Source organism: Zalophus californianus, chromosome 9 (assembly GCF_009762305.2).
Source record: "Zalophus californianus isolate mZalCal1 chromosome 9, mZalCal1.pri.v2, whole genome shotgun sequence".
In the NCBI taxonomy this organism is placed as follows: domain Eukaryota; kingdom Metazoa; phylum Chordata; class Mammalia; order Carnivora; family Otariidae; genus Zalophus; species Zalophus californianus.
In genome coordinates, this window is record NC_045603.1 from 72650420 (window position 1) to 72673994 (window position 23575).

The 23575-nt window shown below is 38.3% G+C and overlaps 1 protein-coding gene across 1 annotated transcript in view; it reads left to right on the forward strand.

Annotated features, from left to right (window-relative positions):
• SLC2A13 (solute carrier family 2 member 13) overlaps nt 1–23575 on the forward strand; it is a 375990-nt gene that overhangs the window by 158552 nt on the left and 193863 nt on the right. Inside the window, exon 4 of the mRNA XM_027592538.2 lies at nt 5260–5368. Within this exon, the coding sequence (XP_027448339.1) occupies nt 5260–5368 (109 nt within the window). The remainder of the gene's footprint in view (nt 1–5259; nt 5369–23575) is intronic.

The following is a 23575-nucleotide window of genomic DNA, read 5'->3' on the forward strand; positions in this document are numbered from 1 at the left end:
CACCCCAGTCAAGATAGTACCCCTCAAAAACTTTCTGTTGTGCTCCTTCCTGACTCTCCCCTCTACAGGCAACTGCAGCCCGCTCTGCTTTCTGTCAAACCATTGAGACTTGGGAGGAAATTTTTAACTACAAACTCAGTATTTTTAATAGGTTATACTAAAACAGGCTATTTTTTGAGTTAGCTTTAGAAGATTCTGTCTTCTGAATTATGTAGGATGTTGAATTTAATGCCATAAAGTTGTTCATAATACTCCTTTATTATTTTTTAAAATATCTGTAGAATCTATATCAATTTCACTTCTCCCACTCATGATATTGGTAACTTACTTTTTTTTAAAGATTTTATTTATTTTTATTTATTTTTTAAAAGATTTTATTTATTTGACAGAGAGAGCGAGAGACAGCGAGAGAGGGAACACAAGCAGGGGGAGCGGGAGAAGGAGAAGCAGGCTTCCCGCGGAGCAGGGAGCCCGATGTGGGGCTCAATCCCAGGGTCCTGGGATCATGACCTGAGCTGAAGGCAGACGCTTAACGACTGAGCCACCCACGCACCCCAGTTGCTTACCCCCCCCCCCCCCCGGTCCATCTGTGTTTTAGTTTTCTATTGCTGCTGTAAAAAATCACTACAAACTCGATAGCTTAAAAAACACTAGAAATTTGTTCTCATGGTCTGGTGGCTGCACGTTTGAAATGCGTTTCACTGGGTTGAAATCAAGGTGTTGGCAGAGCCCATGCTCCCTTCAGAGGCTCTCCGGGACAGTATGCTTTTTTCTCTTCCCAACTTCTGGTGGGAGCTGTCATTTCTTGGCTTATGGCTGCATTGGTCCGGTCTTTGCATTCATGGTCACGTTGCCTTTTATTTTATCCTGAATCTCCCTTTGCCTTCCTCATAGGAATATATGTGATTGCATTTAGGCCCAAACCCAAATAATCCAGGATAATCTTTCCATGTCAGAATCCTTAATTTAATTACATCTGCAAAGTCCTTTTATGCCATCTAAGGTAACATGAAAAAGTTTCAAGGATTAGTACATGTGCATATCTATTGAGGGGCTGTTACTCAGCCCACCGCAGTGTGGCTCAGAGTTTATTGATATTTTCAAAGAACTGGCTTTTGGTTTCTTTGATTCCCCCCCCCCCCCCCCACTGTCATTTTGATCTACGTCACAGATTTCCGTTTTGCTCTTTATTATTCTCTTTATCTTGTTTATTTTGGGTTTCATTTGTCCCTCTTCTTCTGGTTTTGTAAAGTGGAATCTTTTTTCCACTTTTTCCTCTGTTTTGCTTTAGGTCCATTCCACAAATTTTCAGAGCTGTGTTTTCATATTCTTTCAGTTAAAATACTTTCTAATTTTCCATTATTCCTTTGACCCATGGAAATGTGGTATTTAGTTTCCAATTTGGAAGGAATTTTCCAGTTATCTTCCAGTTGTTGATTTCTATATTAATTTCATGATGGTGTGAGAACATTCTTTGTATGACCTAAACCCTTTTAATTGAGACTGGTTTTAGAACTGAAAATATAATCTAGGTAAATATTCCAAGACATTTACCATTCATTTACTGTTGGAAAGGATTCTGTATTGTGCTCTTGGTCAGTGGAGTGATATTTAAATGTCAAGTCAAGTCTGTTGATTGTGTTGTTGAAGTCTGCTCTGTCTTTGCTGATTTTCAGCCTACATATGTATTCCGAGTTATGGAAAAGGAGGTGATGAAATATTTGAGTATAATTATGGGTTTTTCTATTTCCCCTTGCAGTAGTATCAATTTTTGTTTCATATATTTTGAAGCTCTTATTAGGTGCATAGACATTTAGGATTGTTACGTCCTCTTGATGAATTAATCCCTTTACTGTGACGAGTTGTACTTTCCTGCCTTTTTGCATGCCTGATGATTTTTTATTGTGTGCTTGATATTATAAATTTTCTCTTACTGCTGAACTTTGTTCTGGGATGCTATTCAGTGCTTGGAAGCGGTGGGGTCTTGATTTTTAAGCTGTTTTAGATGGTACCCAAGCAGTGTTTAATGTAGGACTAAATTTATACCATTCCCAAGGTAAGACCCTTTGGATTACTCCTCCTTACGCTCCAGGTTTTTCCCTCTGGTTGGTACAAACAGGTCCTGGAGTTGATTTCTTTAATCTCTTTCTGTGGCTCTTTCTCCTGCCTTGAGTATTTCCCTCACACATATCCACTCAGTGGAGTACCCAGCAAGGCCTACAGATCTCTGTGCCCTCTCTCTCCACTCTGGCACTCTGCCCCAACTCCAGCCACCATGGTGTCCCTGGATCCTGAGCTGCATCTTTTCAATTCAGGGAGACCACAGAGTCTGCCTAGCTTCCCCTGCTTGTATTGCAGCCTGGAAACATTTTTTTGAGGCATTAAACTTGGACAGTTGTTGTCGGGTTCACCCCTTTTGTTTCCCGAATCTCGGGATTCGCTATCCTTCATTGCCTGTTATCCATTGTCATGAAACCTATTGTCTTCTACATTTTTCATGGCTTTCTAGCTGGGTTCATGTTGGAGGTAAATCTGGTAACTATTACTCCATTTTGGCTGGAAGTGGAGTTCAAGAGCTGGGATTTTATATATATAGTGTGTTCTAGAGCATTTTTAATTGTACCTGGAAAAATGTCTCTAGGCTTGGCTCACAGACGGCTATTAACAGGAATGGCTGAACTTGTAGGACTGTCCTTTGCAGCCTTGCCACTAGAGTACCTGCCACACTTGGACAATTACTGTGAAAGTTACTTAGTATGAGGTGTTTAGAAAGAAGGAAAAGATGAACCCATTTTTGGTTCTTGCATCTGTTGTTTTAGTACATGTTATATTTTGAGCCCTGTAGTTCTTATCTACTTTAGTCGTTTAAAGGTTTTATGTTTTGTTGTGTGGGAATTTGTGTCTCAAAGATATAAATATCTTTTTAAAAATTAAGCATGACATGTTTGTATACACTGAATATTTTTAATTACAAAAATCAAAAGAAACGTAATAAGTAGAGCATGACATTTTAAATTTTCACTTATGAACATTCAACCAATTAATATTTTTGATATTTTTCTTCTGCCTCATAGCTTCTGTAATATAAAAATTAATGATAGTTTGCATTTGTTAAGTCAGTTTTACTGCCTAATAAAGCTAAGTTTATGATTTTAATAAAAGGAAATTCTTTCATTTTATTTATGCATAATCAGATGTGCAGCTACTATGACCAAAATTTGTCTGTATATTTAAAAAAAGCCAGTCCAATAACAGAACTGCTATTGTTTATTTTTAATAGGAAATCAAAACCAAGAGAAAGTTAAAAACTCAGAATTTTAAAAACTAGGAAGTACATATGTGATGTTTATACAATAGTGTATCTCTTGGTATTTTGGCAAGTCAAACTTTAATCCTAATTTGTCTTCATTTTCTCTTTATTTTCCTGCCCTCCAAAAACAGTATTAGGTAATCTGTCCATCAAATCACGGAACAGTTTAGTAGTGAAAATAGATGCAGCTACCCACAAATTATAATAGATTCTTTGCAGAAGGCCTATTTCTTATCTATGGAGGTTACTAAAAGCTGAAGAAGGTGTTGTATTTGTTTTTGTTTTGTTGTTGTTGTTTTAAATTTTCCATGGTACACCAAGTAAATGATAATCTTTTTCATTTAGATTTTTTGATTTATGGAAATCAGTAGATCTTTTTATGATGCTGTGTATGTTTTTTATGTTGTGGCTCACTTATAGATAGCTGAGCTTGCAGGCAAACCTGTTCACCTTTCAGACAGCTGATCCAGATATATTTCAATATTGTCACCGTAAAGCTTTCAAAATCTGCCTATTTCACACAGCCTTTCTGATGTACTGGGTTTTAATTCTGCTTTACTTGAATCTAAAACAGTTGACATTTACAGTGCTCTCTCCTTGCTTTCTAAGTGGTTGTCACTGCATTAAGCTTTAAATGACCATAAATGTTTCTCTGTCCATGTCCCTGTCTTACCATTTTGGGACAGAATCGTTTGCAGTAAATCAAGTCTTCATATGACTTAATCACACCCATGTAGAGATGAATATTCTCATTCCTATCATGTTCAGTTCTAATTAATACCCTGGTTCGACATCCCATGTTAACTTTTATTGCCGAGACAATAGTATATTTTGTTCCATTTTTGTGGACTAAAATATTAGATTTCCAAAAGGTTCCGGAATGGTAAAATATCCTTGGATTTTAAACTTGACTTGGTTTAGGGTTCACTAATGAAACAGCCTCCAGGAAGAATGCCTCTAATTAAGCGGTTAACATCCCAGTGATCCCAGGCCATCTCTCCTAACAGCAGGAATGCCATGGGTCCAGGGGAGTCAACTCTGGCCCCATCAAGGACACGGCATAGAATGCCCCTTAAAGCTAAGGGGAAGGTATAATTGAAGCACTTCTGAGAACCTAAGGGGCACTTTACTTAAGGCCTCAGTGGTTCATACCTACAGCTTTCCAGAATTGATCTAGAGTTCTGATAGGCCAAGGCATCTGTGCCATTTGGAAAGCCCATTTATATTTTGAAATGATCATTGAATGCCACTGACGGAGCTATTCAAAATCTAGAAATAACATATATATACATGTATGTTGTGTGTATGTGTGTCTGTGTATATGTATGTGTATATACCCCTATATAAAAGACATTTTTTTCTTTTATTATCTTTTTGGATAACCTTTAATATAAACCATAACCAAGTCCTATATCATGCCTAAATTCCTTAACTTTAATTGAATAGACTGGAGTGAATTTTGTTACTTAAGTAAAAGAAATTGGAATGAATTCTGTTCCTTGTTTAATTGTTTTTAATGAATGCCATTCTTTTGGTTGATTAAAGCAATTTGCCAGTGACTTTGTAAGTAGTCCCACAATGAATGGATTTTAAATAATAATTAATTGCCACGGAAGTGGAAAAAAGAAGAGTAGTTAATGCAGTTTGTAGGGATTTAAGGAAGAATAATTTCTGACGGTTCCCATTATGTAGGTCTTCCTAGTACCCATTAATTGCTTTAACTTGAATTGTTTCTTGTTGCTTTTACAGTGTGAACTCAAATATATACTAATCTGTTTTAGAAAAGAGATTGTGCCCGGATTTCTGTAAACGTTTATATGTTCCATTTTACAATGCCCAGTCATGTTGATTTCACAGAGATTTGGGGAAATTGATCCTAATGGGAATAATTACTGTGGGAGCTAAAAATAATAGATGTGTCCTTCTTTTTCTTTCTTTTTTTAAAAAAGCTGGACCTGTGATCTGCAGAATGCTGAATTATCCCCCAACTCGCCGAGCTTTAATTGTGGGTTGTGGTCTACAAATGTTCCAACAGCTCTCAGGCATTAACACCATCATGTATGTATTTCTTTCTGGCTTTTTACTGAAAAGATTGTGAAGGAATTATTTTACATGGAAAAAAAGAATAGGACTTTTGGTGATTTGTTATATTAATTGTGTAGGATGGATCCTCCTTTTGGAAGATACTTTACAATTTTTAATCATATCAATGTGTGACTTAGAAGGAGATGATTTATTTTGTTATACTTTATTGGCTTTACTTGATTTCATAAAATTTTTCTTGTATGCCATCCAATACTTCCTTATATTCTGAGCTAATGAATGTATCATTTTCATAAGCTATTTCTTGATGCTGGTCAGAAAGTGAAACAAGGGAATCACCTGGCATTGTCAGAGATAAATGGGCACACAGGTAACTAGTTCATTTCCTTTTGGGGCAGTCCCTTATAATGCAATGTGAGAAGAACATTAATAGAAGGTGTTTATTACCACCGGAGTACAGTGGGCCAGATACAGAGTGGGAACAGAGAAGTGGGGAAGACACAAAAGTTTCCTGCTTGCTAGTTGTCAGACTAATCCCCAAAGTTGTATGGGACTTGGGGGTAGAGAAGGATGAATGGTAGGAGTTGTTCCGTGTTTCATTCATTCAACATTAAACCCATTTTTGATGGCCTATTTTATACAAGACACACAGAAGTGAATAAAGTAGACATGCTTCTTGGCCTCACAGCGTATATAGGCTGGTGGGAGAAACACATTAAATAAATTCACAGTTTAATGTAGAATTTCAAATTGTGATAAGGGCTATGCAGGATTATTCCAGTCCTCCACAGAGTAGACTTTTAAGATCCTAGGTAATAGAATGTGGGTTGTTAGAGGAAAGTCATGAGTTTTGCTGATAAACTAGTTGTTGGGTGAAAACCTGCTGAATCTTAGAAGTTTCTCCCCGCTGTCTCTTGGTTAAAATTATTCATCAAAAAATATAAATTATGTAAAATTCAATTTTAGTTCATAAAGCATTTGTACTTAGCACTCTTGATATTTTCCTTTGAAGTTACTTGGGATATGATAACTTATTTAGTGATCATTTGAGAAGAGTGACTTGGTTAAAACAACCATTAAAAATAGTAATTAGGGCCCAGTGACCCATTAGATTGAATCAGGATTTGTTAAGAAACTCCACTTTAAAGATTTATTTATTTATTTCTTTAAGAGAGAGAGCATGTGAGTGCGCATGTGTGAGCCGGGGGAAGGGCAGAGGGAGACACAGAATCTCCAACAGACTCCTCACTGAGTGTGGAGCCCATTGCAGGTCTTGATCTCACAACCCTGAGATCATGACCTGAGCCAAAATCGAGAGTCAGATGCTTACTAACTGAACCACCCAGGCACCCCTGTGAATTTGATTTTAATCATAATCCTTGATAGACTATAACTTCCTGGATTACATTTTTAATATTTGATCCTCTCCTCCTTCCCTCTAATATGTACTTTCATTTTTCATCACCTTTATCAGCTCAATAAAGGCCTGTCAGTAGAGTACACAACATGTTTGTTTGTCTTCTGGATGTGGTATACCATGACTGTTCTTTGTCCACCATCCTAAGTGTGGTGATGGAGCAGAATTGTAACAAGGCTAACACCATGCTTTCAAATAATGCAATGCAGTAATATCCTATGTGAATATCTATTTTATCAACCTAATTTAAAATATGTTCTCTATTACTGAAAATCTTTTTTTGTTCTGCCCTTTTCTAGGCATTTAAATTTGACAAAATGAATTTTTCTTGTACTTTTTTGTATTCCTATAAAACATTACAGACAGGACCAACTGTCATTGATGGGTAGTGGCTAAGGCTGATGTGCCCTAGTTGAAATCACTGTCATAGTCCATTTGTAGCTATCTAGTGTAAACTGTGCTAATGAAGGTTTCCAAATTTTAATAAGGCATTCATTTCTCCAAATACTCAACTTTCTCACTGTGAGATCAAGTGGTATGGGCATAAGAATTCTGATATTCCTTAAGATTTATGGTAGTCATTATGTGCTTTGCTTATCACAAACTGTACGTAATATAGGTAGTGTTGTCCTACAGCTTTTGCTTGCAGTTTGAGTATTTATCCTGGAAAGTAGGAAGAATAAAATAAGGTAAATGATGGCTTGATTTAGATTGCTTCAACATGGTGCAAAATAGCTGGCCAACTTCCTAAAGAAATTAATATGACATTTTAATGTCTGGAGGTTAGAGGGTTAGACACTTAAATGATTCAATACCTATGACAAATAACTGTTGGTTATTCATAATATACAATTTCAAACATTCATATTTTAAGCCCATGAAACTTAGTATAAGTCTTTCATTATAATAGACTGTACTACGATCATCATCTGGATGGAAGATGACTAATCTGGGACTCATATATAACGTATTCTCTTCTACTCTCTGGTATGTAAAATTGGTGTGTGCACATGTATTTTTTTTCCATTCTTAAGATTCCGTAAATATTATCATAAATTTTCTAATTTAAAATAACCACTTAATTAGAGTCTAATAGTTTATTTTTTGTTTTTGGTAGGAAATATTAATTGTATTTTTTTCTTACTTTAAAAATGTCACTTTGTTAATTAGGAGTTCTGTTTTTATGGATTTTCCATTATGTGTATTTCTTTACTCTTACTCTTTCTTTTCAGCTTCTTCCTGGCTAAATGGGAAATAAAGTAGGCAGCCAAAACCTAATAATCTGTAGAAGTTGAAATCTTTTTGCACAACCCATCTTTCACCCCAAAGTTTGTGTGAACCTGAAATATGAGGTATTTTGAATTCTATTTCTCACCAAGAAAAGTTCATAGAAAGATCCTATAGAAAAATATTGAAAGATAAATCATCCTTACAATTATGTTAGATGATCTTACCATGTTTAGGTTTCTCTCTTTTCCCTCATAGGATTTTTATTTCTAGCTCCTTGACCTATTTAGTATCCTATCTCAGTCAAGGAAATAGATTTTCTTCTTGGAATATTTAATTTTCACATCCTCTACCATGAAAAAAAATACTGCATTTGTGTATACTGTGTATATGTCTAAGTATTTTTATTTGTATGAGAACTTAAGATTTATATCCTAACCTATACTTTATCCTCTATCCTATTGAACGAGGACTTCTGAGTTCTTAAAAGTATAACATACTTTAGACACTACATTTAATTCTTAGAAGAAGCAATTTTCTAATGACTTTAATCACTTAATAATTTCAGACATGCTGAATAGACTCTTCTCTTTTCACAGGAGAGAAAGAACAGAGCAAATGGAGTACTAGCTTTCCTGATATGAAAGTGTTGATATTATGGCACTGTATGTCACAGACCAATAAAATATTTCCATATGCGATTAAGGAGAGGCGTGCTAGATGAGGTTGATGATAAAGTGAAGGAAACTCTCTTAAATTCTCATTGTGATCTACTCTAAACTCTACTCATAAAGTCAAAAACTTTCCATTTTCTATCTAACAAATTGTATCTGATGACTACTAATACTTGAACCCTTCCCACATTATTATTACCACAGCCAAAACGTGTTTATATGTGAGCAGGAGGGAGAGTGGGAGAGGAAGTAAGAAAAATAAGATAAACACCTGTTTCCATGGAGGTCTGATAGCATCTGGCTTCTTTTGAGGAACTTACAATAAGCTTTATCTTGATAACATTCTGATGAACACATATCAGTCTATCTTGGACAGATGGAAGTTATCAGATTTTTATCTGAGAAGACCAAGTGGTTAAATGGCTCCCTTGAAGGTTACAAGCAGAAGATCAGTAGTAAAGAGGAGAAGGAAACAGAAATTTAAGCTTCTGGATCAGCTTCAGCTAAAAAGGATTGTGAGGGGGAATAAATTTCTTTAGGATACTCTGTGCCAGTCATATACTTTTCAGCTATTCTTCTCTTAGATTAGGGTTCCCATATTTATCTCTTCCTACTCTTCCCTTTTCTATTAATTTAGAGTAGGGGTAGGAAATAGGCATTTATATTGGATGGGCAGTCACTCTTACTTCCATAACTGCATTACCTTAATCTCCAGGTGATCTCTTCTTCTGTCCTATTTACAAGAGCTAATTAAGACCTTTAGAAAATATGTCCTTATAATAATAAAGTTAATGGCTATCACTGAACATTAAATACCAGATACTACTCTAACATGTATTAACTCACTTAAATATTAACAGAAAAGGAAAAAAAATAGGACAAAACTGTTAGCCCCTCTAATGGTGTAATAATGTGAACAAACATTTTTACTGCTTTACATATGTAACACTATAAAGTATTTTTATAGACCTGATCTTTCTTGACCTTCCTTAAAATCCTGTCAAGTAGGCATGGCAGCTCTTCTCTTTATTCTCTAGCTGAGGAAGCTAAGGTTTAACAAGTGCAGTGACTTGTCCGTTGTCATTTAATACGTTTTAGCACTGAGGGTGGAACCCTGATTTATGACTCCTTATCACATGAACTACTGTGGTTGTAGAACACCTGAAATGCCCAGAGTTGACTATTTAAAGCTTGTTTGGTGGTGATGTAAGGTAAGAAATCTGAGTTAGTGGAATTCAGTACTATCCAAGGATAAAAAAAAAAAAAAAAAATGTAGAATGTGTGCTAATAAGTGGCATCCATCTCAAGAATCATAAATCTCATCAGAATCTTTAATCTGTTGGTACCCAGTTAAGGCCTTTGCTTTATACACTGATTTAGAGTTCCTGGACAAGCCAGCCTGATGGTTGGGTGAATCATTTATATTTGTTAATCATTTTTAATTAATTTCATAAGGGCAATATTTCTGAATGTGTTCCATTCTTGTATTTTAGCCTCAACAAACTCTCCTAGGATAAAAAATTATCATGCAGTCAGGAAACATGGCACAAGAAGCAGGCATGGGCAGATGGTGGTAAATGTAGAGAAAAATAAAAGTGACAAGAAATAAGAAAACAATAAGGATTGATGCATTCTCCTGCTGTAAATCCGAACCAGAGGTGAGGGTTTGCTCTCTGCGATCTTCAGCAAGCAGGATGAATGGACCAAAGCATCTGCTCCCTAATGTGAGCCTTCCCCTCCCTCTGCCTCCTCAGTAGGACTCTGAACATAATCCAGAAAAGCTGTTGAATGATAGTATGCTTAACCTCATTGGAATGTTTCAGGTTGTGTGTATTTGTAGTTGTCTGTGTTCATTGGATGAAAGGGATTGAGTCAATGAGAGTATAGTTAAGGTTCATGGTTCACTCCTTTGAAAGATGAGTTTAATGTGTTGGGAAAAATCCTGACCTAGGAATCAAGAGAGAATTCGTTTTAAGATCTGTCTCCGTGGTGGGATTTTAGGTGTGCCAGTTACTTGGCTTCCTTCTAATTACCTATCAAGTGAAAGTAGATTAAAGTGAACTTTAATGTACATTTGAATGAGAAAAAAAAATGGAGTTTCAAGTAAAGTGGAAGCTAAAACATTTATGTTTGAAATGCTTTAAACCTTTCTTGGATTGAAAGTTATCAGGCTGCAAGAGATCAGTTTTAGTCTAAAAAGAAAAATGTATTTTGTTGACATAATTTTTGGAAGTTTGATTAATGCTTACCACATGCCAGTCATTGTCCTGGATGCTTAACTTCTTGTATGTTAAGACCACAACATTTTTATTTCCAATGTATATATTTTTTAAAAGGACAGTCTTGGTTATAGTTGACCATACTTCCTTGCCCCAGGATTGAGTAGCAAACCTATAACCTGATGTGAGAGAACTTTCTGTGGCTTCCGTGATGTTTTAAGGGAAGGCTCAAGCCCAGTGAACTTCACTGGCCTCTCAAATCCTGTACAAGGAAAAGGATGCAACTTCGACCTCTGGAGTCTAAGGCCATTTTTGGTGACAGATCACTATCTTACCGTATAGAACAAAGCAGTCTCATCAGATGAAGCTCTAAACAGAATGGCTTTCTAGTGTTCTAATTGCTTCCCATTTCCCTGTGTATATGTTGCACACCTATCTTAATTTGAGTTCCCCAAAACGGGCCCCAAGACAACTGGATGCAGGTGATTTGAGGGGAGTGGGGGAGATGAAACCAAGAAGCCTAAGAGAGCAGAGAAAGTGTGGTAGGGTCAGGGATACCATGAAGGCTGTGCTGATAAGCAGCTGATCTCAGCAGTTAGAGCTCAGTCCTGCTGAGGAATAGTGTAGAATGTGCTTCATAACTCTTCCAGGACTATTTCTTCACCATCCCCAGTCCCTCAATATGAGCATCATGCCTGCAGTCATTCTGGGGGTTCCCTGAGCAATCTCTCCTGGGGCCATAGCTCTTGGGACTGAAGTAGAGAGAGACAGGGAATTTAACTAGAAACTGTCAGATTCTACAGTGAGTTTCCGTGACAACTACAGGGGAATTCAGAGAGGGGCCAAGAGCATAAGGGGCAGGGCATGAAGAGCATCTGTTTAAACTCTTGCTGTGTCTTCAAATATGTGTAGAAATAAGTTTACACAGTATGGATATGGATTTTCTTAGTGTCTTAACATAGTTATAGCAAATTAATGTTTAGTGAAAAAAGGTCACTAACCGTAAAAAGTAAGTAATAAAATGAGAGTTTCGTAAGAAGTAATGACAGTATATTTCCTTGAATATTATTATCTTTTGGAGGTATTTTTGGTATAATTCACAAATAACTTTGTCCTGTCGCAGGTTTCTTAAAACTACATCTGCTAAAGTATTAATTTATTCCTCCAACCAACATTTACTATATTGTTGATAGAGCTTCAAATATTTGGAAACTATAATTCTTGTCATTGAGAAGTCTGTAGTCTACTGACCAGTTAGACATAAATACTTACGATGCAACATAAAAGTCAAATTAATATGTTGTAGGAACACAGAAAACAGGTTAGTTTTACTAACCTGTTTACATGAAGAGAGCATATATAAATTGAGAAGAAATAGTCCTGGAAGAGTTATGAAGCACATTCTACACTATTCCTCAGCAGGACTGAGCTCTAACTGCTGAGATCAGCTGCTTATCAGCACAGCCTTCATGGTATCCCTGACCCTACCACACTTTCTCTGCTCTCTTAGGCTTCTTGGTTTCATCTCCCCCACTCCCCTCAAATCACCTGCATCCAGTTGTCTTGGGGCCCGTTTTGGGGAACTCAAATTAAGATAGGTGTGCAACATATACACAGGGAAATGGGAAGCAATTAGAACACTAGAAAGCCATTCTGTTTAGAGCTTCATCTGATGAGACTGCTTTGTTCTATGCTTTACATGAAGAGAGCATATATAAATTATTTTTTTGTTATATTTTTAAAATTTCTTTATATGGAGTTGTTTTCTGGCCAGAAATGTGGTATACCAAATATTAACACAACGTTTGAAGTTAGATCTGAATTTGAATCCAAACCTAGTACACTTGCTGCATAAACTCAACATACTGCTTTAACTTTTGAGTGTCAGTGATGTGGAAATCAGGAAAAATACCTCCAACAGTTCTTACAGTGGTTAGAAGGGAATAGTATATATATGGTTCAGGCCCATGGGAGGAACAGAGTCCATGCTAGCTTCGTTTCTGCTTACTGTGTATTGCATTTTGTGAATTCCAGGGAATTTGCGGGAAGCAGGGACATTCCACAGTTAACGCATCCTCTTTGGCCCGCACCCATTAATCCAGGATTTGAGGCATCCCTCTGTAGATACAAAGTTGTTATAATATCCTTCTTTCGCGCATTCTCTATTCTCAGAATATAGAAAGGAATTATAATAGTGTTTTTCTTCTAACTCATAGTTGTGGAAGGAGTGTTGTCCACTTCAGTATTATATGTGTTCTTTGTATCTTAAGTCAGGGAGAAAAGACCCCAGTGACCTTTGAATGATCAGAGCTAATAATGCCTCCCTAGGAGGTGGGAGAATCTGTGGCTAAGTATACCCCATGTGGCATGACTTGTGGTTTACATCAAAAGATTGTCATATCCTTTTGCATCCTTTAAGGTTCTGTGGCAATTAGTGGAGATTTATCTCCATGGTTTGTTAAAGTATCAGCAACTAAGATTCTGGGTTCCCCAGGACATCTTTGGTAATATAAAAACATGAGCTCCTTGCCTGCCCTTTCTCTGACTCATGTTTTGCTGAAAGGTAAGTAAAAGAAATAGGGATGCTGTGAGGGAGTTGAAACAACAACATGAAATCCGGGGCTGTGCCCTAGGAGATAGGTTTGCTGTATCCATAAAGCAAAACCTGGTCCCCCAAGTCATATGTGGATTTGAGAGAAACCAGTCTGCTTAATTCCATGTAGACGATTTTAAAATTGTAGGAATGTTTTCTTTATTCGTTATTTAAACAAGTCGGTGGAAGGCTCTCTTCCAGGGACTAGAGATACACAATATGACTTAGCCCATCCCCAGGGAGCTTTGGTCTCTACCCCTCATTTTTAAAAGGATATGTTGCCACCTGTCTTGAAAAGTTGCTTTGAAGATGAAATGAGGCAGCAAAATGCCTTTTGTATCCAAGGTAGTCAGATGATGTTAAGGGGTTTGATTCTGCGGTCCACACTCAACATTTGTCATCCTCTCAGCAAGGTAGGTGTCTAGACTCTTGTCACATGGGCATGGTTCTCTTAAAAATTTTTCCTTTCTTGGCACATCACAGCATTTCATCTCAAGTCTCCTTCATGACTTTGCCTGCTTGTTTTGCACCTTAATGTCAGTGTTCCCCAGGCCTTGGCTTACAGCTCTACTGGCGATTTCGTGCACTGTCATGGTTTTGATGACTATCTACATGTGAGAGATGATCTCACCTACATTTCCAGATCAGAACTGCTCTGAGACACACAGGTATATCCAACTGCTGGACCTTTTTACCTGGATATGCTGCTCTCACTGGTCTCTTCATGTACAAAATGAATGCCTACCCCTTCCCTCCAGTTCTGCCTCTCCTATCATCCCCATTGCAATGCAGAGTATGACCAGTGGGTGCCCAAGACTGTATATGGGAGCCAAGCCTTCCAAATCCAATTCCCGTTGCAATTTCCTTCCATTTTACTTCCTTAATATCCTGCCTATTCTCTTTATTTTTTTTTTTAAGATTTTATATATTTATTTATTTGACAGAGAGAAGGAGGGAGGGAGAGAGCGTGAGCCGGGGGTTGGGGAGAAGGCAGAGGGAGAAGAAAGTTCCCCATTGGGCAGGGAACTTTTCATGGGCCTCCATCCAGAAATCCTGGGATCATGACTTGAGCTGAAGGCAGACGTTTAACCGACTGAGCCCCCCCAGGTGCCCCTCTCTTTATTTTCATTATGTATTTGAGTTCAGACCCTGCTTCAGACAGGGTTCATTGTGTTTGCATGCTACAGAATCCCACGCAAATCTTGCTGAAAGAAAATAAAGGGGTTTGTAGTAAGGGCATAGGGACTGAAGGCAGGAAATTGAGCTGGGCCTCGCAAGGGGCTGAAACCAGAAACTGGAAACTCACTTGTTGAGCCTCTGTATTTATCTTGTATTTCATCCTTGCCTCTCTCTGGCTGTACGCAGCCTCTTCCTTCTCTCTCTCTGAGATCTTCCTCTGTTTTTTTTGCTGTTGTTCATACCTGGCCACACTCTGCCACATAACCTTAAATGTATTTCTGAGTTTGAGCATCCACAATCAATTGACTGGAGTTGTCTCAATTCTTAATTCCTAAGAGGGAAAAATCAAGATGGACCTTCTGTAGCCCAAGTCTGTGAGGCGGGGGGCTGGGCAACACTGTAGGAAGAGACTCAGAGGACTTTTCTGCCTTAAATCATGCCTCCCTCAGTCTATCCTTATCTCTGCCTGTGACCTTTTGGAAACAGAGTCAAATTATATCCCTTCTTGACGTAAAATCATTAGTGGTTCCTACCGCTTTCAGCAGAGCTCAAAGTCTAGATCCCCTCATGTCTGACTTTTGTCCATTTTGCACTGCCCTATGTCCAGCAACTTCCCACATGCCCTGCCTCATGCTATACAGAACATCCTGTACTTCTGGCGATGATCAAACTAATCCAGGCCTCAGTGCCTTCAAACATACCATTCTCCCAAGCCAAAATATCCACCTTACCCTAAGAGACCTCCAAAGTCAGGTCTCATGCCATCACCCTACCTCCCTGGGGTCATTTATGTGATCCTGTATAGCACTCTGAGTAGATACTAGTCATAACGGTTATTATGCTTTATTATAACTGCAGATTTATATCTCCCCCCCCCCCCGCCCCCAAGGAGCATGCAAATAGTAAAATTGCTTTCCTTGAAGTACTTCCCGGGAAGAGCCAGCTAAATTTTAGGTACTACTGTTTTGTTTGGCTTTCATTTGTTTGTAGTCAGGGTCATAGCCTTAGTGTTATAATTGGAACTGTCTTGGTCTGACTCTGTGAGTCTCTTCTTACCTATTTTGCAGTTATGGCCTTAGGAAAACAAAAGCTACAACATTTAAGATTTGAGAACAGGATCTTTCAAAACCACTGACAAGTAAGTCCTGAGCTTTAGAATTAGTGACAAACTGTAACAGCGTTTCTAATCATTTATAATACTGGACAGATGCTCTTTTAAGTTTAGTTTGAGTTTCAACACTGAAGATCCATGACAACAATTCTGCTAGTCAGATCTCTTGGTTCCTTCTTTCTCAGGGCAACTGAAGAGCTAAGTTAGTGACTTCCATCCAAGTTTGTGATTATGCTTCCTGTGACTGATAGAATTGCAGGATTTCAAATGCTATTAAGCTGCTCGATGCAGAGACAAATAGTCTGATGGCATGTCATTCATGGCGGGAGAAAAATGAACAGTGTCTCTTGCTGGAACATCTTCATTTATTTTGATAAGATTTTTTTGTACTGGGCAGATTAAAATATACAGAACTAAATATAAGGTGTACCTATCTTCCACTTCTGGAAAAACACACAGTCTCAGAAAATACAAAATGTATAAAGTAGATTGAACTGTGCAGTTTTAACTTCAGTTTCCTGCACAGAATTAATAGCCTCCTCTTGGATTCTTCTAATAATCTTCTTCAACTTCCTTAAGGCTCTCGCCTTAGCCACTTATCACTAATATGTTTGAGAAATTTAATCATATATCTAAGACTATTTGCAAGGACTAAATTTAGCCCCTCGGCATGTTTTCTTCAGAAGGTGCAGAGTTTTCGCCTTTTTTCGATTTTACATTAGAGTCCAGATTTCAAGGGGACCGTATTGCCTCTTAGAGTGTATGTGTCCCCTCTAGTTCCCCAGATCACATTCCCTGCTGCTCCCCATGGCTGGGCTCCATCAAGGCTTTTGAGGTTGTGCCACCTACCCTAAGAAATCAACTTTCAATTAATATTCTACTTAGGACTGTCCACATATATATCCTGTTCAGGGCTGGGTCAGGATGAGGGCAGACAGATTGGTCTGGTTTTGGAAATAGAAGTATAGTGCAGTCATTACAACAGTGCTGTGGACATTTGTAAAATGTCCAGTTTCGCGTTTTACCTCTAAGACCTTTTTTTCACATGACAAAAATACATATTTTTTGAGACTTAAGTGGATAAGACTGCCATTTGCCAACACCTTCCTATCACTTTTATCAGCTAAGAGGGGAGTATGTTGTATTTGACTTTGGAAGCAGACAGACCTATTTAATCATGTGGTTAGGATTAAATGAGATACCACATTTAATGTACTCTGATGTGACTAACTCATAGCAGAGTGTTATTTATTACATTGTTATTTTACTTGGCATCAGACAGACCTGGAGTCAGATTTTGTTATGTTTCCTGACCAGTTGTGCTGCCTTCAGTGACTTGTAGCCTCTCTGAATCTCGGCTTCCTTATTTGCCGATGGGGGATAATCTGCCTTCTGGGGTGATTGTGGTTTCCCTTATTCTCACCCATCTCTTGAGTGGCACTGCCATCTTTCCAGGTTGTTCCAAAGTACAGGAATCATTTTTTGATTTTCTTTCTTCTTACTCCCCATGTCCTGTTCTCTAGTAAGTAAGCTCCAAAACCATGATTCCCAAACTGTAACAGGCACGAGACACTTCTCACAGGTAGAGGAATATAATATATGACGTATTTTAAATTTGTGAGGGAAACCCTGACATGCTCAGACTACTACTATTAAGTAGTCTGTACCTTAAAGAAGCCGAACCATTAGGTCTTTCTTTTGTCTCAGGGGTAAAAAAGTTACTGAGACACGAAGGGCTCTGGGAGGCAAGAAAGTCTGAGAACTTCAGCTCTGTCCTATATCCTTCCCCTTAACTTCATCTTCCCTACTATCAGCCATCCTGGTCATCCTTGCCTCTCGCTCAGTTATTGCAATAGCCACTCTCCTCACTGGTCTTCCTGTTGCCATGTTTACCCTCCATAATCCAGTTTACACAGAGCAGTCAGAATGGCATTTGAAAATATAAAGATCTTAACTCTCCATTACTCAAAACTAGTAGCTTTCCACCACACTTCAAGTCAGCCTGGCTCTTGGCCATGGTCCGTAGACTCTGCCCATCTGGCCCCCATTTTATCCACCATATCCTCATCTCCTGCCCCTCTCCCCACCATTCACTAGGTCTCAGCCACACCAACCTTTTTTCTTTTCTTTCATCTATTTCTCAAACTCTCCAAGTTTATTCCCATCATAGAGACTTTGTGTTTGCATTTCTTTCTGGCTGGAAAGATCTTCCTCCAGATCTTCCCTGTGGCTGGTTCCTTGTTGCTCGTGTCCAAATTTAAATGTCACCACCTCATGGAGATGAACCATGAGAGACTATGGACTCTGAGAAACAAACGGAGGATTCTGGGGGGGGGGGGGGATGGGTTAGCCTGGTGTTGGGTATTAAAGAGGGCACGTACTGCATGGAGCTCTGGGTGTTATACGCAAACAATGAGTCATGGAACACTTCATCAAAAACTAATGATGTATGGGGATTAACATAACATAATAATAAAAAAATAAGTAAATAAATGTCACCACCTCAGATAGGCCTTGACCCTATTCGAAAAGAGCCACCTCCTTTCATTCTTATCACTGCATTTCTTCTTTTTTTTTTTTTTAAGATTTTATTTATCTGACAGAGACACAGTAAGAAAGGGAACACAAGCAAGGGGAGTAGGAGAGGGAGAAGCAGGCTTCCCGCTGAGCAGGGAGCCCGATGCGGGGCTTGATCCCAGGACCCTGGGATCATGACCTGAGCCGAAGGCAGACACTTAACGACTGAGCCACCCAGGTGCCCCCTGCATTTATTTTCTTCATTGTATTTATGGCTGCCGAAAATTATCCTCTTTTACTTGTTCATTAAGCTCTATGAGAGGAGAGCCCTCATCTGCCTCGTTCCTTTTGAAGTGTGCCCAGCACACAGTAGGCATTCAGAAAATATTGGTTGCATTGGAAGTACAGACAAATGCTTGTTCTGTTTCCCTTCTTCAGAGCCAGATGATGTCGTTGATGATTATTTGCACATTGCTGCTTTTTTATCGTAAAGTCCTGCTGAAATTTTGAATGATGGGCAACTAAGTATTTGGGGGGTTATTTTAAGCATTGGATCATTTGTTCATCTTCAATAGTCAGGAAAAGAAAGGTAGTCATACTGGACTTCACCTTTATCTGAAGTGCCTGACTTTTCCAAATCCTTAGTAAACTGATTAAAAAAATGGAGAGGGAGGGCGCCTGGTGGCTCAGTCAGTTAAGCATCTGCCTTTGGTTTGGATCATGATCCCAGGGTCCCAGGATCGAGTCCTGCATCGGGCTCCTTGCTCAGTGGGGGAGCCTGCTTCTGCCCCTCTCCCCTGTTCATGCACTCTCTCTCTCTCTCTCTCTCTCTCTCTCGTCTGTCTTAAATAAATAAATAAAATTTTAAAAAATGGAGAGGGAAAAAAATCCCTTTTCTTCCCTCTTAACCCGAGTCTCTGTAGATTGGCAAGCCTCACAGTTGGCGAAGTACTGGAATAACATACAATAAAATCAGCATCACCCTTGTATGCCACTCATTTCATTCAAACTCAGAACTGAAACCAGCATGGAAGAAAGAAGTTGATACAGCCTTTGGGTTTATCCTGTCACCTGTTCTAGGAAATGCATGAACTCGATTGCCAAATTATATTGTGCAGGGTCTGTTTGTAGTTCAGTGAGATGAAGCTTTTTCAGTAAAGGAAAGAAAGGAATAGCTACAGGAGTAACAAAGTGAGGACTGTAGTAATTAACCTCAGTAAAATAGCAATATCTTAATGAGATAGTATTATGTACAACAAACTGAAACTAATAATATTTTCATAATTAGGACAAAATGCAAACAAGTAAATTTGGATAAGCATTTATAATTGTAGGTATTTATATTCTGGCTGTTTGTTTTGTGGGAGAGATTTCTTTCGCTGGTCTTTACAGAGTTCACTTCTAACTTACTAATTGTTTGCTAAGAATATAAAGTTCAGTAGAAAATTGTGAATCATTTCTTTTTTTTTTAAGATTTTTATTTATTTGAGAGAGAGAATGAGAGAGAGAGAAAGCACATGGGGGGGGGAGGGTCAGAGGGAAAAGCAGACTCCCCACTGAGCAGGGAGCCCGATGCCGGACTCGATCCAGGGACTCCAGGATCATGACCTGAGCTGAAGGCAGTCGCCCAACCAACTGAGCCACCCAGGTGCCCGTGAATCATTTCTTAATAGAAACTGTATGTTAAGCTGGTACCCAAGTTTTTTTATGCTTTATCCTATCTGAAATATTGAAACAATCTTATCATTGCTGTTACAGGAAAACTTCCAAGCTATAACTCAAGATTCCAAGTATATTTTTCCCTCAACCCCAGAATTCCCAGGTGGGAGTGGACTAGAAAAGCATAGATGCTCAGGGGACCCAGGGTTCTTGAGGTACAGGTGTGGGTATAGGTAGGTGCCAGTCCCTGCTGGTTGGTGAATGGGTTCAGGAGAGATGGTGGCCACAGCAAAAGCATCTGCAAGGGCAGTTGTAGTGATGAGAATTCTGGTCATAGTAGGATGTTCCTTTTGCCCCTGGTAGGGGAAGAAGGAAGTACAGACAATGCTTATGGTGCTTGGGACAATGACTTAGAGATGAAGCGGGCAAAAGATCATTCCTATATATCAGTTGTTTGTAAGTTGTATGTTTGTACATAAACAATTATTCCTAATATGGGTACATTAATTGATAATTCAGATGATTTCTAAAATCAGAAAAGCTCAAATGACTAGGGCTTCTCAGCATGAATCCCTATAGTTAGGCATTTAGGTATTTGTTTCCACATGTTCATTAGAAAGCCAATTTGTGCACTAATTTGGTTATTAAAATTATATTGTTAACTTATGTTGCATGTGTATAATGTTTCAACAACCAGAAAAAAAGTCCGCTGGTTATTTTGATGGTAGAATATGGATCAGATTTGAAGATTGATCTCTTAAAGCACAGGAAAGCAGGTTTTCCTATTTTGCTATTTTTAAGGGTTTTTTCTTCAATAAATGATAGACTATCCCCTTGAAGTTGAGTCAGTCATGTAGTAGGTTAAAAAAGTCACAGACTCATTTTAAGGTTATTGATATTTTTTATTTTAATTTTTATCACAGTATTATGTATACAGACGTCAAGGTGTAGTATAAAGTTTATCATGAAAAGCAATTGTCCCTGACCTGCTCTTTTCTTACTTAAGTTTTACTCTCCAAAGTCAATTACTTTTACTTCTTTTAGGTATTTCCTTCTGTAATAGCATCTGTATTCCTAAATAAATAACATTTATATAATTTTCATTGACTTTGATTTTTGAAATTCTGAACTGACTTTCCATTATGGAAGATGAAAAACTTCTTCCACCCACCAGCCCCCTATTCACAACCCCCCTTTTGACTGAATCTCAAGTTTTTAGATTAACTAATATTTACTGTTTTCATCATTATGACTACTGAAGTACTGTTTCTAACAGACTGGCTTTGCATGCCGTGATGACGTGCTCTCTTGCTGCTCTAGCAACAGGCTCCACGCTTCCCCACCTTACCCTGTGCCCCGGAGCCTGACCTGTGCGCTAATACGTTTGTACCAACCTTTTTTTCTCTTCTATAATGAATAATTGCCTCCTTCTTTAATTTGCTCAGTCTTCAGGGTTCCCCTCACTGATCTTTTCCACACACTCTTCAGTGGAACTGTAAGACCCTGTCTTTATGGTTAAGCCTAAAGAGAAGCATCAAGAAATGCTCCTGTGAGTCTGCTTCCCCTCCCCCCACCTTTTCTGCAGACCTTCCCCCTGGAGCCTCCATTATCCTGTTCCCCTCTGATCTGGATGCTGTTTCTCTTCTGCTTAACTTCCCTGTTTCCTGGGTGCCCTGCCCTCTTTTTAGCCTAATTCTTTCTTTTTCGTGGTTCTTATTATGCAGTTGTTGCCTGTGAGAAAGCTCAGTGGGAAGTAAAAAAAATTTGAGACCACGAAATCTTTTTTTCTGTCCTCAGACTTGATTGTTGTTCTCCCTCAGAAGGCTTAAGGCCAGAGACTTTCATTTTCAGACCATGCTTTCCAGCTGGCCTTCTCGGGGCCTGCTGTCCTCAACGGTGCGAGCTTGCTTGTTCACCGTCTCTGGACAACAATCCTCCTCTCCTCTCCAGGTGTGGGCCGGGTAGGAGCGCTGGGAGGGAGATTGGGTTCTGACTGATAGCTGCAGAGATTTTCAACCAGTCTTCTCGTTTTTAGTCCCTGTCTGAAGTATCTGGTACCTCCAATTTGTGAACCTTTCCAGAGTTTTGCCATGTCAATCATCTTGCTTCTTGCCGGCTTCCTCCATATGTTCTGCTCTTTTAAGCAAGTCACCCCTTGTCTATCCTCTTTCCATTGTTCAAAACTTCTAGTCTAGGGCGCCTGGGTGGCTCAGTCATTGAGCGTCTGCCTTTGGCTCGGGTCATGATCCTGGGATCCTGGGATCGAGTTCCGCATCAGGCTCCCTGCTCTGCGGGAGGCCTGCTTCTCCCTCTGCCACTCCCCCTGCTTGTGTTCCTGCTCTCGCTGTGTCTCTCTCTGTCAAATAAATAAATAAAATCTTAAAAAAAAAAAAACAAAACAAAACTTCTAGTCTAGTGTTCTTTATCCTTGCAGTCTTTAAAAAAGTCAGTTATTTTACAGTCATTTTGGTGGAGAGGGTGAGAAAATTAAAGCTGCTGAGTTTAACTGGGCATCTTTCATAAGTTACTTAAAAATATTAAGGGGGCAAAATATAGTCAAATTCATCATTGAAATGCTCTGAAATAAATAATAGTTTTTTAAAGAAATTCTACACTTAATATGTTCATATTTTTTTAATTTTAGTTTTTAAATTGCATCTGTACAGAAGAGAATTTAGCATTTTGGCTCTGTTTTATCTATTCCCCACTGATTAAAAGAAGCACTCTGGGTCCCACCACTCCCACAGAATAATGCAAGCAGAGCCTGAATGGAGGACTGACAGGCTCTCAAATTAAACCACTAAATTTACATATTAGAAGTAACATGGATTTACTGTATGGACTCCTCTAATAGGAATTAAGAGTAAGATTTTTTTTTACCCAACCTAGCAAGTCCAAATTGGGTCAAAGCATGCCAAATATTAGTGCTCTGAAATTAAAATTGTTTTTCTGATATATGAAATTATCTAGTGTTTTTTTATTTTTGAAAGAGGAAAAAAGATTTGGGTAAAACATTTTTTGCCTTTTAGAGATATGTTGCTAAGGAAAGAATCCAAATGAAGTGACATTAATAACAAACTCTTAAATATCTACCAGGCTCTTTTTACTAGAAATTTAATTCATTTTTAACAACACATGCTTTTGATACTAAGCCTACAATTACACATATGATTTAATTTCTAATTTTATTTAATGTTTGTGTGTCCAATTTACTCAAAGTTAATTCGTTTATTTGTTTCAGGGACTTCAAGGGTATGTACTGTTTATCTCTGTATTCCACACTTCTATAGAAGTTCAATAAATGTTGAACTAAAGCAGTCACATTTTGTATATCTAGCATAGTGCTTTGAACATAGTGAAGTTTAATAAATTTGTCAAATTAATCAAAGAATACCCTTAGCTTTTCTAGAAATCCCTTAAAGTCTTTGAATATGAAATAGACCAGATTTAGCCAAGTTACTATAGCACTGCCTAAACAGTTCTTGATTTTGAAAAGCAGTTTTTAGGGTAATTGATAGCAAATGAAATGAAATGTTTCCTTGTTTGATATTTTATTGTTTTAAAAAAGATAAATTCTAGCTAAATGTAGGCTACATGTAATGAACATGCTATTTGAAGTATTAAAC